The 15,955-nt window shown below is 43.7% G+C and overlaps 1 protein-coding gene across 2 annotated transcripts in view; it reads right to left on the bottom strand.

Annotated features, from left to right (window-relative positions):
* LOC147750962 (cadherin-99C-like) overlaps positions 1-15,955 on the bottom strand; it is a 172,637-nt gene that overhangs the window by 76,230 nt on the left and 80,452 nt on the right. For both annotated transcript variants that reach the window (XM_086937395.1, XM_086937387.1), the window contains exons 7-8: positions 2,782-2,952; positions 1,370-1,460 (exon numbers count right to left, since the gene is read on the bottom strand). In XM_086937395.1, the coding sequence (XP_086793521.1) occupies positions 1,370-1,460; positions 2,782-2,952 (262 nt within the window). The remainder of the gene's footprint in view (positions 1-1,369; positions 1,461-2,781; positions 2,953-15,955) is intronic.

The raw sequence follows: 15,955 nt of genomic DNA, 5'->3' as shown, positions 1-15,955 counted from the left end.
TGATTACATCTGCCCGGAGGGTGAGTGAGTTGCAGGTTTTATCCAACTTGCCTCCTTATCTTATGTCCTTTCCGGACAAGTTGGTGATTTGCACCAGGGCATCCTTTTTGCCAAAAGTTGTGACCCTATTCCATCTGGGTCAGTACATCACTTTACCTACATTCGTTGCTCCTCTGCATCGTTCTAAGGAAGAGGAGCATCCCCACCGACTGGACCCAAAAAGAGCATTGTTTTTCTACCTTGACCGTACACAAGACCTCTGGGTGGATGACCAACTCTTTGTGGGATATATGGGAGGAAAGAAGGGAAGGGCAGTGCAGTAAAGGACCATCTCTCACTGGGTCGTTCTCTGCATCAAGATTTGCTATGCCTTGGCAAAGAAGCAGCCCCCCGAGGGATTAAGAGCCCATTCCACCAGGGAAAAGGCTGAGACTACGGCCTGGGCTCGGGATGTCCTAGTCTAAGACATCTGTCAGGCAGTGATGTGGGCATCTTTGCACACGTTCGCAAAACATTACCAGTATGCAGGGACGGGCATTTTGTCCGTTCAGTCCTACAAGACTTTTTATTCTAGGATGTTTGTCCGCAACCCACCACCGAGATGGTATGTCTCAGGTATATGATTCAAGGTAAGGAATCTGCAGCTAGAAGTCCCCATCAGATGAACAAGTTACTTGCCTTCTGTTACCCATTATCTGGTAGAGACTGTTATCTAGCTGCAGATTGCTTACAGCCCCACCCATGCCTCCCTGCTTTACAGACTGATATTGTAGGGCTAGGGTTGTTCCCCTTTTTAGGGCCCTAGTTTAGCACACGATTACGTCAGTTGCTTTGTGGCTCTGCACTTCTGGCGTGCAAAGTACGAAAAGTACTGATGTTCGCGCGCCTGGGTGGCGCCTATATATGCACCGCGACTTCATAACCGACACTGCCGACGACGTCACGCAGAGCTGAATGGAGCCACCTGATGTCACGTGCAAGGGGTATTGCTCAGCAAAAGTTTCCGGATCCAGCCTGATGCCTGGGAAATCCAATGGTAAGTTATCTGCAGCTAGATAGAGTCTCTAACAGATAATGGGTTACCAAAGGTAAGTAACTTGTTCTTCTGTGCAACATGCCTCTATCTCTGCCTCCTTTGTATGTCTCCTGTCGTGGTACCATGCACCAGATTACACAGAGTCACTGCTCAAATTGTCTGGTGGATTTGTGCATGCCTGGTTTGTATGCATAAGTACATTAAAGCCAGTCATAGTGGTTTTGACAATGCTTGTTAAGAATTTCAATGCCCAAAAATATGTGTAACTCATTTATTTAAAATGGAGCTACAATCACGGTGTTAACCACTCATATTTGTAGTAATTAAGCTTACCTGGCAGGATGGAATAGGTGACAACAGCCATCAGTCCCCTGTCTCCATCTTCAGCATAGATTGGTCCTGGAGTGAGCTCCAAGGGAATGATCTACAGGGAAACATTGTAGATATTAGTCATCCACATCATGCAATAGTGAGCTGGTAAACATTCTGACCTGTGACTAAGGGTCTTGCCAGAAGAAGTATCTATGAAAGAGGAGTGAGGACACCCAACCCACTCCCGCCTTTTAACAAAGAGTCATATTTGGGCGGTGCTGTAATGAAATTGCTATTGTTTGTTAGGTGTTGGGAAAGTGAGGAAATCTAGAACAAGAGGTACAGAAATAGCATATCCTTCCGCCGTCCTGCTACTTGCAATTAGTTCAAACCAGAATGGGCCATTCAAGAGATCTTCGCTAGCTGACTTGTGGCACACTGTCCTTACACTACTAAGGCCCCCTATTAACAACAGCTACCCGGCTATATTCCTCACCAATATGTCTGACTATATGGATAGTGCTTCCCAGTTGGTTAAAGAAAGCATGTTGATGCACTATATACCTCAAAATAATTAAATGAATAAATGTTGATGGGTCTCAGATGGCTGGTCCTATATCCAAAGGCAGTTGACCTGCAGCAGTGAAGCAAAAGGCCTCAGCTTCAGAACATATTTCAGCTCTTGCTTTTCAGACAATATGAGATTGTGAACTTTTGGAATCCTTGTAGATTACTTTATAGGAAATTTATGGTAGCTCTACACTTTTTGGGGCATGGCTGTGTAGAAGACTATAAGCTACGCCGTGGCAGTTCCAAACAGCAAAGAGGATGGGAGCGGAGAAAGGTGGGACATGATACTCATGAAGCCTTGGTATAAAACCACAGGTTTGCCGTCATGTGGGTCTGAAATCTGAGCAGGTCTGTTCTTCACCTTCCACGCTCTACCATGCAAGGCAGATCTAACTACAGCACTGCCTGTGTTTGTGATTGTCTGGAAATGAGAGATAACTACCTTCAACCCTAAGTGAAGTCTCATGAACACTGGCCTGTGATTGGTCACATTGTATTCAGCCTGTCCAATATTAATAATTTGGCTGTATGAAGTCCGGCCGCCTTTCAATGACCTTCCTGCTTAATGCAGATTTGCTAAGAAAGAAAACTGGCTGCAATGTGCATTATTTGGGGTTTACAGATCCTGCATACTAAGGGAAGGATCATAGTTTAAGTACCTAAAATACCCAATACCCTCTCTGTGCTAGACGAGGATATGCCATGAGGTTAAGACTTCAAACCCACTCTTTGAAAATATTGTATTCATTGATGTATTAATTTAGTGTCAGTGTATTATGAGTGACTCGTCTGGCTTCCTTAATACTTGACATCACTGGCAGCTGTAGCCAGCGTCCATGCCGCGTCACAAAAGCTGCACTTACTTGGAGTACACCTTCTGTGATGTTTGCTGTGTAGGTGGGGTTCACGCACACTTCGGTCCCCTCATGGGTCAGGAGCTTGCATGGAAGAAATTGGGGATACTGATCGTCTCCATCGAGGACACTGATGTGGATCCGAGCCGAGGTGTTGTATCTTTCCTTAGTGTTCATTTCCTGTTGGACAGATAAAGCATGGACACTTCTGTGAATTGGAAGCATGCACATTGGTACAGTTTACTTCAGTAGACGAATGAGATTTCAAGACTATGCCCCATAGTAATTTAGTTTTTCCACAGTCATACTTTGCTCTTCGTTGAGCTGATGTGACGCTGAGGGACAACTACGCGTTTGGCCTCAGAATCCCAATGAGCAACTAGGACGTATTAAGTATTAGAGCCTTGGGACCTTGGAATCAATCGGAGTTAGCGCTGCTGCTTGTGATGGAGACAATGTGACAAACTAACCAAATGTTGGAACCGTGAATAGAAAGCAAGATTTCATCTGACGCTTTGATGAATGAAGTATGAGTGGCAGTCTCTTCTCAAACAAATAGTGCAAGTAATATTATGGTAACATTGACATTCTATACATCAGGAACATTACACGCATCAAAACTCCCTGGTCCTCTATCGTTTGCACAGCAGCGAGCATTTGTGCTGGTGTCTCCATGATCTCTGCAAGTGGTGGGGTTTGCAGTATTTGCATAGGGCCCATGTTCATCAGAGGTACTTCAAGGTGCTAGGAGTAGAGCACTAGTAGCTTTAACACAGAGTAAAAAGCATTGGTAAAGCCAACAGGTTTCGCCTGCGTGATGATTAGCTTGTAGTGCCAGAGATAAGTGGAATCAGTCATGCAGAAAGTAGGCGACAGGAAAACTTTTTAAAGGAAATACAGGTGCACTACATAGAAGTCAAGACAAGTAAGTTCTTCGAAGGTTCTTCTTTTTATTGAATTTCTTTTGAAAAAAACCCTACTTTTATTAATCTTTTCTAAACGTAATCTACTGTTAGTGATTACTTTTGTGGTTTGTCGACCTTTAATAAAGAACTTTCCTGCCTTACTTTGACAGTCTTTTCTAAAGGTAAGCTATTACTTTGATGGTTTGTCGAAATTTAATAAATAACTTTCCTGCCTTTTAACAATCTTTTATAAATGTAAGCTATAGTTAGGGATTACTTTGGTGGTTTGTCGACATTTAATAAATACGTTTCCTGCCTTACTTTTAACAATCTTTTCTAAACGTAATCTACAGTTAGTGATTACTTTTGTGGTTTGTCGACCTTTAATAAAGAACTTTCCTGCCTTACTTTGACAGTCTTTTCTAAAGGTAAGCTATAACTTTCCTGCCTTACTTTGACAGTCTTTTCTAAAGGTAAGCTATAACTTTCCTGCCTTACATTGACAGTCTTTTCTAAAGGTAAGCTATAACTTTCCTGCCTTACATTGACAGTCTTTTCTAAAGGTAAGCTATAACTTTCCTGCCTTACATTGACAGTCTTTTCTAAAGGTAAGCTATAACTTTCCTGCCTTACTTTGACAGTCTTTTCTAAAGGTAAGCTATAACTTTCCTGCCTTACATTGACAGTCTTTTCTAAAGGTAAGCTATAACTTTCCTGCCTTACATTGACAGTCTTTTCTAAAGGTAAGCTATAACTTTCCTGCCTTACATTGACAGTCTTTTCTAAAGGTAAGCTATAACTTTCCTGCCTTACATTGACAGTCTTTTCTAAAGGTAAGCTATAACTTTCCTGCCTTACTTTGACAGTCTTTTCTAAAGGTAAGCTATAACTCTCCTGCCTTACATTGACAGTCTTTTCTAAAGGTAAGCTATAACTTTCCTGCCTTACTTTGACAGTCTTTTCCAGCGGTAATCTATAGTTAGCGATTACTTTTGTGGTTAGTCGATGTTTGATAAAGCTTTCCTGCCTTACTTTAACAATCTTTTCTAAATGTAATCAATGTGTTTTAATGCTACATTCTGTTATGCCTTATAATATAGCATGCTGTCATAATGTCTGTACCATTGTGTTATGTTATGAGTTATGTTATGTTTAAGCCAGGCTACATTATGTTATGGTATGATATGTTATGGTCATTTGTCATTCTGTGACATCTTTATTTTTTGGGAGTTTGCAGTATTGACTTCATGCCCTCATCAAAACATTTTCTAGGCTGACAGTGTGGAGATAGTTCTGCTCGGTTCCTAAAGTGGTGTGGTCGAATGCCTCAGAAAGGAATGGCATGAGTGGGGGTGTTTGGTAGACTAGATGTGCAAGCTGTGTCTAAAGTCCTTGATTTGCACAGAAGTAAAGGTTCCTATTAGCATTCCTCACTACCAGTATCGCAAGATATATGAAACTAGGCATTTGTGTAATTTGAAGAGACAGAAACAAGCAGTGCCAGGCCCAGTTGCAACTGCCAAATAAAAATGGTAGTGCGTGGGGTCGTGCGGGGAAGGGGGGTGCCGGGGGTTGGGGAAGTATTAGAAAAATAAAACTTACTTTGAGTTGCCAGCCGCGTCCCACGTCACGCGGGGTGTTTCCTCTTCCATGTCCCAGCAGACACGGGGTCTGCATCAGACTCCCTGTTCAACCCCCCATGTTGCTGCAGAGCAGCATGGGAATTGGCCTGAACGGGCTGAAAAGACGCTCTACTCAGGTCAGGGAGTCTGAGGGGTTTCTTCAGCTCGGCTGCTTAATGCAGCCAGGCTGTAGAAACCTAAGTGCGCATGTGTGTTTAGGTCGGCTTAAGATGACCGACCAAAAACACACACGCACTTAGAGAGTGCACATAATACTCCTACTACCCCCCTCCCCAGCTCTGCCCCTCACTGCACATGCTGGCTGAGCCAGCTGAACAAAAATAAAACGATAATCAAATATTGTTTTATTTTTTAGCTGCTGGCTCTGCCAATGGGGCGACGCTCCTCCGCCATTGCGGAGGAGACAGTCCTGGCCAGACGTCTTCTATGCAAGTTCTAGTCCCTACTTTTGTAGTTCTCTCTGGTTGAGGTTACAGTCAAAGCAGCTTGCTATATTGAAAATGCAACTGACCTGGGGTGATGGATGTGCAGGAGCCGACTCCCCTACTCAAGCCCAAGGAAACAAGTGCAGTCGTTCTGTAAAAACGTTACCCTGATGGGTTTACAGACACTACTCAGTGAAAGTGCCTTTTAGGCTGCCCCCTTTTTGCAATATTTTACACTTTGCCATCTATAAACATGCATGAATCTTTTGCACAGCAGCACAAAGTTCAATTATTCGCTGCAATATTGAAGGAGATATTTTACCCACTTGCATCTAAAATGCATCAGGGTGCATGACCCTGTTAATATCTACAACTGGTAAAAAGCCTTTTAATAACTTTTCTTGAAAAAATGCAATAAACGTCTAAGTGTCATTATGTCTGAAAATATATATAACAAAATGAATGTAAACATCAGATTTTGATTAATTACACTTCATGTCCATAAGTTGTCAGATTTCTTGTCTGAAGTTAAGTAATAATGTTGGCCACGGGTAAACCTAATGTTTTTAGCTGAGCTACCTGTGGCTCACACGTCACTGTGGGCATTTATGGCCAACCTCGTCTTGGGCTATCCTGGTTGGATGCTGGACTTCGAAGACTTCCTCAGCTAATGAGCAGCAGAATGAGAGGGAAATGGCTTCTCCCTGTGGGGGTTACAGCTTCCTGTGAAAGGAAGGTACCAGGAAGGTACAACGCTTGGTTTCTGAGTCAGTGGTGGTCCTGCCCAGCCAAACACATCTTTTCACATCATGAGATGAAAGCAGCTGGAACTTTAAGAGGTCGGAATTTTCTTTCAATCTTGAGAGGCAGCAATGGATCGCTATTGGGAGGGATTTACAGAGGCAGAGACGTAGACAAAAATAAAACTGGTGGCCATATATGGATTACCAAATAGGCAAAGTAGGCACCGGCCTATGAGCGCCACTCCTTTTAGGAGCACCGCGATAACGGGTAATAATAATATTGGTTTGATCTTGAAAGAAAATTATAATCAAGCTTTCTTAAATATTGTAACTTACATTAAAGACTCTCTTGAGAAAATACTGTACTAATGTAATGTACCCATTAAAAACTTAAAGTACATAGACCAGAGACATCAGATTCACATAACAAGTTGTCTCTTAAATCTCATCTTATGGCATCTGTCAGTAAGTAAAAAAATCCAGTGCCTTGGGTATTAGGAAATAATTTGCAGGGGGGGGGGGGGGGGAGGCTCCGAAATTTCGACTGAGTAGGGCCCTCCAAGTGGTTTAATGCAGCACTGCTGGCCTCTATGCCATTCCATTAAAGCACAGTCTGAAACCTGAACTTAGTCACTTTGCTGAAAATATTAGGTGGGCAATTTGATTTGCTCAAATGAATCGCAGCCTGCGTTGACCTTTTAAAGCTCCTGCATGGCCACTCTCAGATAGCTGCCCATTACAAAAAAAGAATAGAAGACTGCCTGCTGCTGCTGGAAGCAGTCCCGCCTGCCTGATAGAATTGTCTACAACTACTTCGCCTGATAGAATTGTCTACAACTTCATCTTAAGTATCTGGGACTAAAAATCTATTCTAGTGATTAATGAAGATAATCTCTTGTTGACCACCTAGGACATGGGGGCCCAGGTCCAATCAAAAAGCCTGCATACCCTGTGGCACTGTCTCTCCTTGAGTTGGAAAGTGTAGAAGGCCCTGCAGATAGGTGTACACCCAGCTGCAAAGGGACCGGTAAAGTAGTAACAACCAGATATTTCTGCATCCTACGGTGTGAAACTTCTCATACTTGAATGGGCAGTAGAGAAGGCTCTACGAAGTTACGGAGTTCAAGCTTCCTGCATACAAACCCATGAACCCGTTGTACCGGGTTATTTTCCAGTGGACCTGAACTGGCATTCTTGTGAGTCTTCCTAAGCATTGAACTCATGGCCTGGTAAACAAGAAGCATTCTCTGAAAGTCTGGAGACTTGGAGCATCAGGAAATCGTTGGAGAACCTTTACTAAAAATTGTGCCTTACAAATGTTTAATCTCTGGAGGCCTATGACAACGTTTCACACTTACCTGAAAAGGGGACCACTGTCTTGGATAGATTTTTGTGGTTTGTCCTGCTCAGAGCTTTTGACTACTAACCTTAAAGGGTAGTACCCCAACAAAGCATGATCTCATCTTGTAGAGTGATATTTGACTACAGCTCACAGCTTTACCCTCATGTAAATTTCAATGTGTTTGTAGAATTCTTGACCAGTAGGATCAGCCACGAAGGGTGTCTTTGTTCCATCCGTCAAACACATATGGCCCTTGAGAACAATTAGCTTTGTGTGTGCTCCGTTGTTGGCCTTTGAAGGTTTTCAGGTGACTGTCTACTACATCCCATTGACTAACATTGCCTTTTGTTTTTTAGGTCACCTTGTTTCTTATGGAACTATTTTGAATAATTCCTAATGCCTTCCTACTAATGGCAAGCTACCAAGAGTGAGCCTGGTATTCTTCATGGAAACAATTTACTTAATAGAAATGTGACTGTTTTTTGGTTTCTAACTGTTTTATTTATTTCAAAGAGATAATGTAGTAATATACAGTAGCATGTTGTTCCATAAACATCTCCCGGGTTGCAAGATGCCAAGCGGTCATCCAGTGGCTGTCACTGAAAAAATTTAAACAGTATGATGAATAAGAAATAACCCCTAAACTACCCCCAATCTAAAGCACCATTCCTCCTTTCTGATTCACTTATTTAAAAAGAAGAATGGTATGAGTAACATTTCCATTCTGTGGCCCAGCCCTACGCTGTATTTTGGTGATGGGCCAAGCAGAGGATTCTTAGGTACTAGGACTGATGAGCTCTCTGTATTCCATGGACAAGAAGTCGTTGCAAGTACCCCATGTTCTTTCAAACTGAGCTTCCCGCTTTTCCACTGATGCAGTAATCTTCTCGATACCGAGCAAGCTCCAAAGCTTTTGAAGCAATGTTCAAATACTCTGGCATTTGTTCCTTGCCCAAAAGTGACGTTATGGCCTGTTGTGTTGCACGTTAAGTCATTTGGGGAGACCCAGTACGATATATGCATGGATTTGTGGTATATCTGATAGAGACTTCTAGCTGCAGATTCCTTACCTGTGAATTTCCCAGGCGTCAGGCTGGATCCGGAAACTTTTGCTGAGCAATACCCCTAGCGCGCAACGTTGGGTGACTCAATTCAACTCCGCGTGACGTTGTTGGCGTCGGTAGCGTCGGTTATGACATTGTGGTGCCTACATAGGCGCCGCCCAGGTGCGCAAACGTCAGTTCTTTTCTTTCTGCACCAGTTAAGAGCCGATCCGGGAAGAGGTACCCCTCTGCTGCTTTTTGACAGGATTTTTTCTAGACTTTTGTCAGCATTTTTGAGTACGACTTTGTATGCTAGGGATGTCTGGTAGGATAGACAGGTTTTAAACCATGCAGGACTTGTTCCCGCATGATGTCGGTTATGGATCCCGCTGCCTATGTCTGTGGTGTCTTGAACGCAACCACGATTCGAAGTCATGTTCAGACTGTCGGGCGATGGCTCCGAAGACCTTGAGGGAGCGGGCGAAGATGTTGCCCAGTGTTAAGGGTCTGCTAGCTGCTTGTTTCATCTTGGGGATCTGTAAGTGTCGGATCTGTAAGTAGTCTAGATGTTTTGTTTCTAAAATGCAATAGTCCTGTTTTAGTTTGTCAAAGTACAGAATGCCCTCTGTGTTGTAGAAATCCCCTGCACTTTTGCAGTTGGCTCGCTGCCAGCCTATATACTCTGACTCTTTTGTCGCTGGTTAGAACTCAGGGTTTTTTCTCCCACTGTATGCTGTTTTTGATGCTTTATTTCATGTGAATACTTGGTTTGCTTGATAGAGAGAGTGTGCATGATTGATTGAATGAATGAACGGTGTGTCATGTTTTTATTGTCACATTTGCTCTTGGGCTGATGTTTCCTTATGATTCCATAATCCAATGTTCTTTCAAATTAGAAACTGACATTCCTCAATGCTGAACTAAATGATTTTATCAAAATTGATCAACTGAAAATAAATTTTTCTTAAATAACTTAGCTGTTCTGTGGGTGTTTTTAGTAGATTTTCATTTATTTGATTCGCCATTCCTTGGGGAAGCTCCCTTTCATGTTCATTTAAGTACTTCACCCCTGGTGGGTTGCTCCCCGTGCCTATGGTCTTAGGTTTTCAGGGTCCCTCTGCTGTATTTTTGCGAGAACTCAGGGTTACCCATCACGAGAGTCATTAGAGATCGTCATAAATCTCCCAGTGATAGTCACCCTGTCCTACGCATTCAAGTCAGTTCTTATTATTAGAGAGATTTATACACACCAAGGTCTATGCTTTTTAACTAACTAGGGTATCTTCCAGATATGGGTGCCTGCAACTGTTTGGTCCATGAACCACCTATGTTTCTCTAAGGTCAGGCAGTACCACTTTACCATGTAGAGCAGCTCCATCGCGCATAATATTGTGGCAAATAGGGGATCCCCAATCCACCCCCCACCATCATTTCACAATGCGAGGTCTCTTACCCTCCGTTGCATTTTCTTTAGTACACCTTGCGGTGGTCACAGGGGTATCGTATGCATCACATATAGAATTTTAGAGTGTAGGGTCATCTTGATTGCCTCAATCCATCCGAACTAACCATGTAGGACGGCTCATGTGCTAGTTCTCCTGATCTTTAGGTATGGTTGTAGGTAGATACTGGTATTGGTATTGGTATTGGTATTTGTAAAGCGCGACTGTCTCTCCGGAAGGAGCATCCTGGCGCTAACTGGAAAGTATGCATGAGGTTGAAGTTAGGCAGGATTAGATGGCGTCCAGCACATACTCGTCTGATAGACTGAAGATCCATGTTTTTAGTTGTTTCCTAAAGTGGATTTCCTTGGTCAGGGACCTCAGGTGCTGGGGCATGGAGTTCCAAGCTCTGGAAGATAGGTGGGTGAGGGTTTTACCCCCTTTGGTTTTTAGGTTGAAGTTAGCTGGTTTTAGTAGGTTGTTATTGGAGGATCTCAGAGTCCTCTGGGGATTGTAGTGGGGGTAGCGTCTAATTAGATATTTGGGGCCAATGTGGTTAAATGCCCGGAATGCAACGATTAGGATCTTGAAAAGAATCCTTTTGTGCAAAGGCAACCAGTGGAGGGTTCTCAGAGCAGTAGATGCTGAAGACCTCCTGGGGAGTTTGAGCACCAGTGTGGCAGCAGAATGCTGGACGCTCTGCAGTTTTTTGAGTGTGACTTTTTTCACACCTGCCATTAGACCGTTGCAGTAATCCAGGCGCGAGAGGATTAGCGCCACAGCTACCGCCTTTCTAGCATCCGTTGGTAGGAAGTCAAATTTTTTTTTGAGGGATTTAATGATTCCGAAGCAACTTCCTGCCACCTTCCTGACGTGTTGGTCGAAGGATAGGTCAGTATCGAAGGTGACTCCAAGGTTTCTTGCTGTTGTGACGTTCTGGGGGGGGGGGCTGTGGAATCCTCTGGCCACCAAAGATGAGGACAGAAGTTGACATTTTTCCCCATGGGGAGGATTTCTGTCTTACTAGTGTTGCACTTGAGGTGGTTTGTTTCCATCCACAGAAAGACGTCTTTCAAGCAGTTTTTTAGATTTTGTTCGGCAGTTGTAGAATTCTCCTCTAGCGGGACTATGAGTTGGGTGTCGTCGGCATATGATGTAACAGTAATGCCGAATGATTCGATCAGGGAGATGAGGGGAATAAGGTAGACGTTAAAAAGCAGGGGGCTTAAGATGGAGCCTTGTGGGACTCCCGATTGAATCTTTTTCTCTGCAGAACTGAAAGGTCCTAGTGTGATGGATTGGGATCTTTCTGTTAGGAAAGATGTTATCCAGTCCAATGCCCGGTCAGAGATACCAATGTCCCTGAGTCTGTCCAGGAGTATAAGGTGGGAGATGGTGTCGAACGCTGCTATGAGGTCAAACAGGATCAATACGGCGTTCTTTCTTTGGTCCTGTAATATTTTTATGGAGTCAGTCAATTCGATCAAGGCTGTTTCCGTCGAGTGCTGGGGGCGAAAGCCTGATTGTTGGGGGTGGAGGATATTGTTTGTTTCTAGATGGTTTTTGAGTTCCCTGTAGACTATTTGTTCCGTGATTTTTCCCAGAACTGGGAGAAGTGAGATTGGACGGAGATTGGTCAGGTCAGAAGGGGATTTGTTCGGTTTTTTCATTAAGGGCTTAACAATGCCTTGTTTCCATGCCCTGGGGACGATGCCAGTGCTGAGGGAGGTATTTACTATTTTGTTTATGATGGGATTAACAGTGTCAATCAGTTGGTGAAGGATTCTAGGAGGGCAGGAATCGGAGGGGGCTCCTGACTTGCATGCTAGAATGACTTCCCTGGTTTGGGCTAGGGTGACCTGTGAGAACGTCTTTAGGTTTCCAGTTATTTTTCCTGCTTGTTCCGGAGGGATGGGGGACTGGGGGCTTTGGTAAGGGGTAAAGTCTTTCTGAATGAGGTTGATTTTCTCTTCAAAGAAGCCTGCTATTTGATCGCAGAGGTCTTGAGAGGGAGGTATTTCGGGCTGTAAGGCTTTTGGATGAGTGAAAGATTTAACTATTGCAAACAGGGTTTTTTGTTTTTGCTTGGCCTCAATAATGGCTTTGGTGTAGAACTCTTTTTTGGCGCTTTTTATAATGGAGTGGTAGCTTTTCCTTATTTGGACATAGGAGTTTCTGTCCGTACTATCGTATGTTTTTCGCCATTTGCGTTCACCTTTTTTGCAGAGCATATGGGCCTTGGCTACTTCTGGCGTGAACCAGGGGGCGTTGGTTTTGCCTTTAATATCAGTTTTCCTAATGCGTTTGGATGGAGCACGTTCTCTGATTTCGTGTAGTATCCAGTTGTGGAAGGATTGGGAGTCTTGTTCCACGTTGCCAGTCAGGCTAGGGTTCTGAGTCTCAAAGGTAGGCTTGAGTTTAAAGGTGTCTTCTACCTTTTTCCAGTTGACGTGGTTCTCTGGAGGTGAACTAGGTTTGATTGAGTTTTTAGACTGCGGGGTTCTAATGAGGAATGGGATCAGGTTATGGGCTGTCCAGATTTGTGGGACCGGGGTGTGGGTTTCTAGAGGGGGAAAGTTGGTACAGACCCCGTCTAGAGTGTGTCCAGCTAGGTGGGTGGGTTGCTTGACCCTTTGCTGAAGGTTGAAGATTTCCAAAGTTTGGTGGAAGTTTAGTGTCTGAGCGTCCTCTGTGGAGTCGAGGTGCAGATTAAAGTCACCCAGAAGGGTGACATGTGGGTATCTGGTTAGGAGCTGACCAAGGGTATCACTGAGAGTGTCTAGGAATTTGGTAGCGGTACCTGGGGGACGGTAGACAAGTCCTCCTGAGAAGGAGGCGGACTCATTAAGTTTAATGGAGAATCCGAGGGATTCGGCTCCTTTTAGTGAGTCAAGGGTGAAGGTATGGCATTTGAAGGAGTTGCGCAGCAGCAGATACATATAATTATGGGAGGCTATTGCGTCAGTAGTGGGACAGATTTTCAAACTCTGTTATGTTGTGTGTTGCTGTGCACACCATAGTGGTTATAATTTTTGTAACTTGTCTCTCATTTCTTGTGGAGCATTAATGCTCATTATGTTTGATTTAAGGGTGTTTCTTTTAAACCCTGATGCTTGACTAAACTGCTCTAGTTCCCCAAGGAGGTCTGCTATAGAGATGATAGGGTCTGGCAGCATCACCATCACATCCATCAGCATACAGCGCTAGTTTATGCTGTTAGCTCCCAAACCGTATTCCCTGTACTTGCACGTTCAGTCGTATCCTCTCCGCAAATTGCTCCATATATAGTGCGAACAGGGGCAGAAACAATGCACACTCCTGCCTTGTTCCTCTAATCACAGCCAATGGTTGTGACAAGCACCTGTTTGCTCTAACTTTAGCCACAGGGGCAGAGTAGCCGCTCAATATCTAGGTTTTGATTCTGGGGCCTACGCAAATCCAACCAAGTTTCTCTGACAGGAAAGGCCAGTGGAGCTGATCGAAGGCCATCTCAGCATCGATGGAGAGTAAAAAGGTAGGGTTCGGGCTGTGTTTCACCTTATCAATGAGGTGTATTAGGCGTTCTGTGTTATCACTGCACCGCCTTTTACTGGGGAAGCTTGTTTGAGCCACATCCACCAGTCCCTGCATATATGGACCGAGGCAGCGTGCCACTAACCCCATGACAATCTTCACACCTACATTCAACAAAGATATAAGGCGATATGATGAGCAGTGTGCCGGTTTCCTGCCTGGGTTGAGGATGACAGTGATAACCCTCTCACACTTAGCTGGCATGGGAGTGCCAGTGTTAGCAAAAGTGTTATACAGACATGTCAGGATTGGGGATAAGAGTTGGAAAAATATCTTATAACAGGCTGCTGTGAAGCCATTCGGGCAATCTCTAAGATAACATCCATCAAAGATATATTCACCTTCAAGCTGTGGCCTGTTGTGGCGTAAAGGATGGCAGTTTGATGTTTGAGATGTTGGACTGAATAGTGGGCACCAGGATTTCTGAAGCTTATCGGTCAGCATAAAAGCATTGGAAGGGATGGGCTATTTCTTCATTATACCGTATGGACTCCCTTGTACGCATGGTCAGTTGCTCTACAGCACCTCTCTGTTGTTTGGCCCATAGCTTACTTGCTAATAACCTACCTGTTGTATTCCCTCCATTGTAGTAACACTGTTTGAAGCGCAAAAGGCTGTGCTCTGCTCTATCCATGTCTAAGGATTTCAATTGTTGTTTGGTCAGTAAAAGATGGCGCTGGATGCTACGATCACTGGACTCTTTGTTTTGATTTTGTGGGACCTCAGCTAACTCTTGCCTCAAGGCTGCAGTCTCTCTCCTCCATAGGGCAACAGTCTGGTTTCTTAAAGCGAATGACCAAGAATTGTTTGTATGTTCAGACCATCAGTGAGGGTTGGTCTGTCTGCTTTCAAATCTTGTTGGAAAGCTTAAGGGATGTCTGATGCTTTGGTTGGGCCTCAGATCCCCTTAGAATGGTCACAATCCCTATGGGGATTGTTTGATTAAGCCATTCGTATTGAACATCCTTTCAAGAGGCTGCCATTTCTGTCTCTGACTAAAACAAGCAACAGGTTAACACATTTTAATTAGTTATCTGAGAGATGGAGTTTTTATACTGGTAAGTGCTGTACCAAACAGATCCTGGAGTGCATGAGTGCTAATTTTAGGTCAAGCTTAGGCAGCGCTTGCTCTTTCTTTTTGAGCACACCCATTGCCTTTTTATTCGTCCTCTCGATTGTCCTTCAAAAATACTTGCTTGCTAGTGGTTAATCCTGTTCTTTCTCCCTCCTTTTTGTGCTTTGTTTACTCCCATGGAGCACCGCCCAGTTACTGCTATCTTTACATTTGTGTTTATCTGTTCGTTTTGGGGGACACATTTTTTCTTTCTTTTCTGCTTTTGTTTGTCTGTGTCAGCACCTGTCCTCACCTCGCTACATGTCAGTCTTTGTACACGGCCCACCCCGTCATGCGTATGTTGTTTACTCCCCCAATTGCTTGTTTATGTAGCTTCAGGCACTTGAGAACAGAAGGGGCTGGGACGTACTGCCAGAGCTACGTTTCTGTATCGTGGTTGTCTTTGTCTGCACCCGTCCCTGCCTCGCCACATCTTAGTCCTTATAAAAATTGCCTTAATGACATAGTTCACCATGAACATTTTTAATGAACATTTAAGCATGGATGTTTCCAAATTTTAGACCCTGTTTATGTGTTAATTAAACAACATGTGTAAAAGCTCTTCCAACAAAGTAACCATATTCGAATGGGGTGAAAGTAGTCCTTCTTCTGTTTTCAAGTTCGCTATCATAGAGATGACAAAGGTAGATAGTGGCTGAATGGAGGAGCTATCTTAGGTTAGTGCACTGACTGTACTGACCTATTGTGTTGTTTCTTCGCAGTATATGACGTCTGCTTGTTGATTTATAGCGGATTTAAGAACAATTTAAAAATGCCATAATATTGAGTTGCTGTAAAATGTAGAAATCAATGTAAATCTAAATATTTGGATGCGCAGGAGAGGCCCATCACCTTTCATAGGTAAGTTCCAATACTTTTAGTGTCATTTGACGTTACGTCTGTCTGTTCATCAACGCCATCCAGCATGAGTTAGTTGAGGGAAGCAAGAGTAG

Source organism: Lissotriton vulgaris, chromosome 1_1, assembly GCF_964263255.1.
Source record: "Lissotriton vulgaris chromosome 1_1, aLisVul1.2, whole genome shotgun sequence".
NCBI classification, from domain to species: Eukaryota; Metazoa; Chordata; class Amphibia; order Caudata; family Salamandridae; genus Lissotriton; species Lissotriton vulgaris.
Note: the sequence above shows the minus strand (reverse complement) of the source record. Positions and strands in the feature narration are given on the sequence as shown.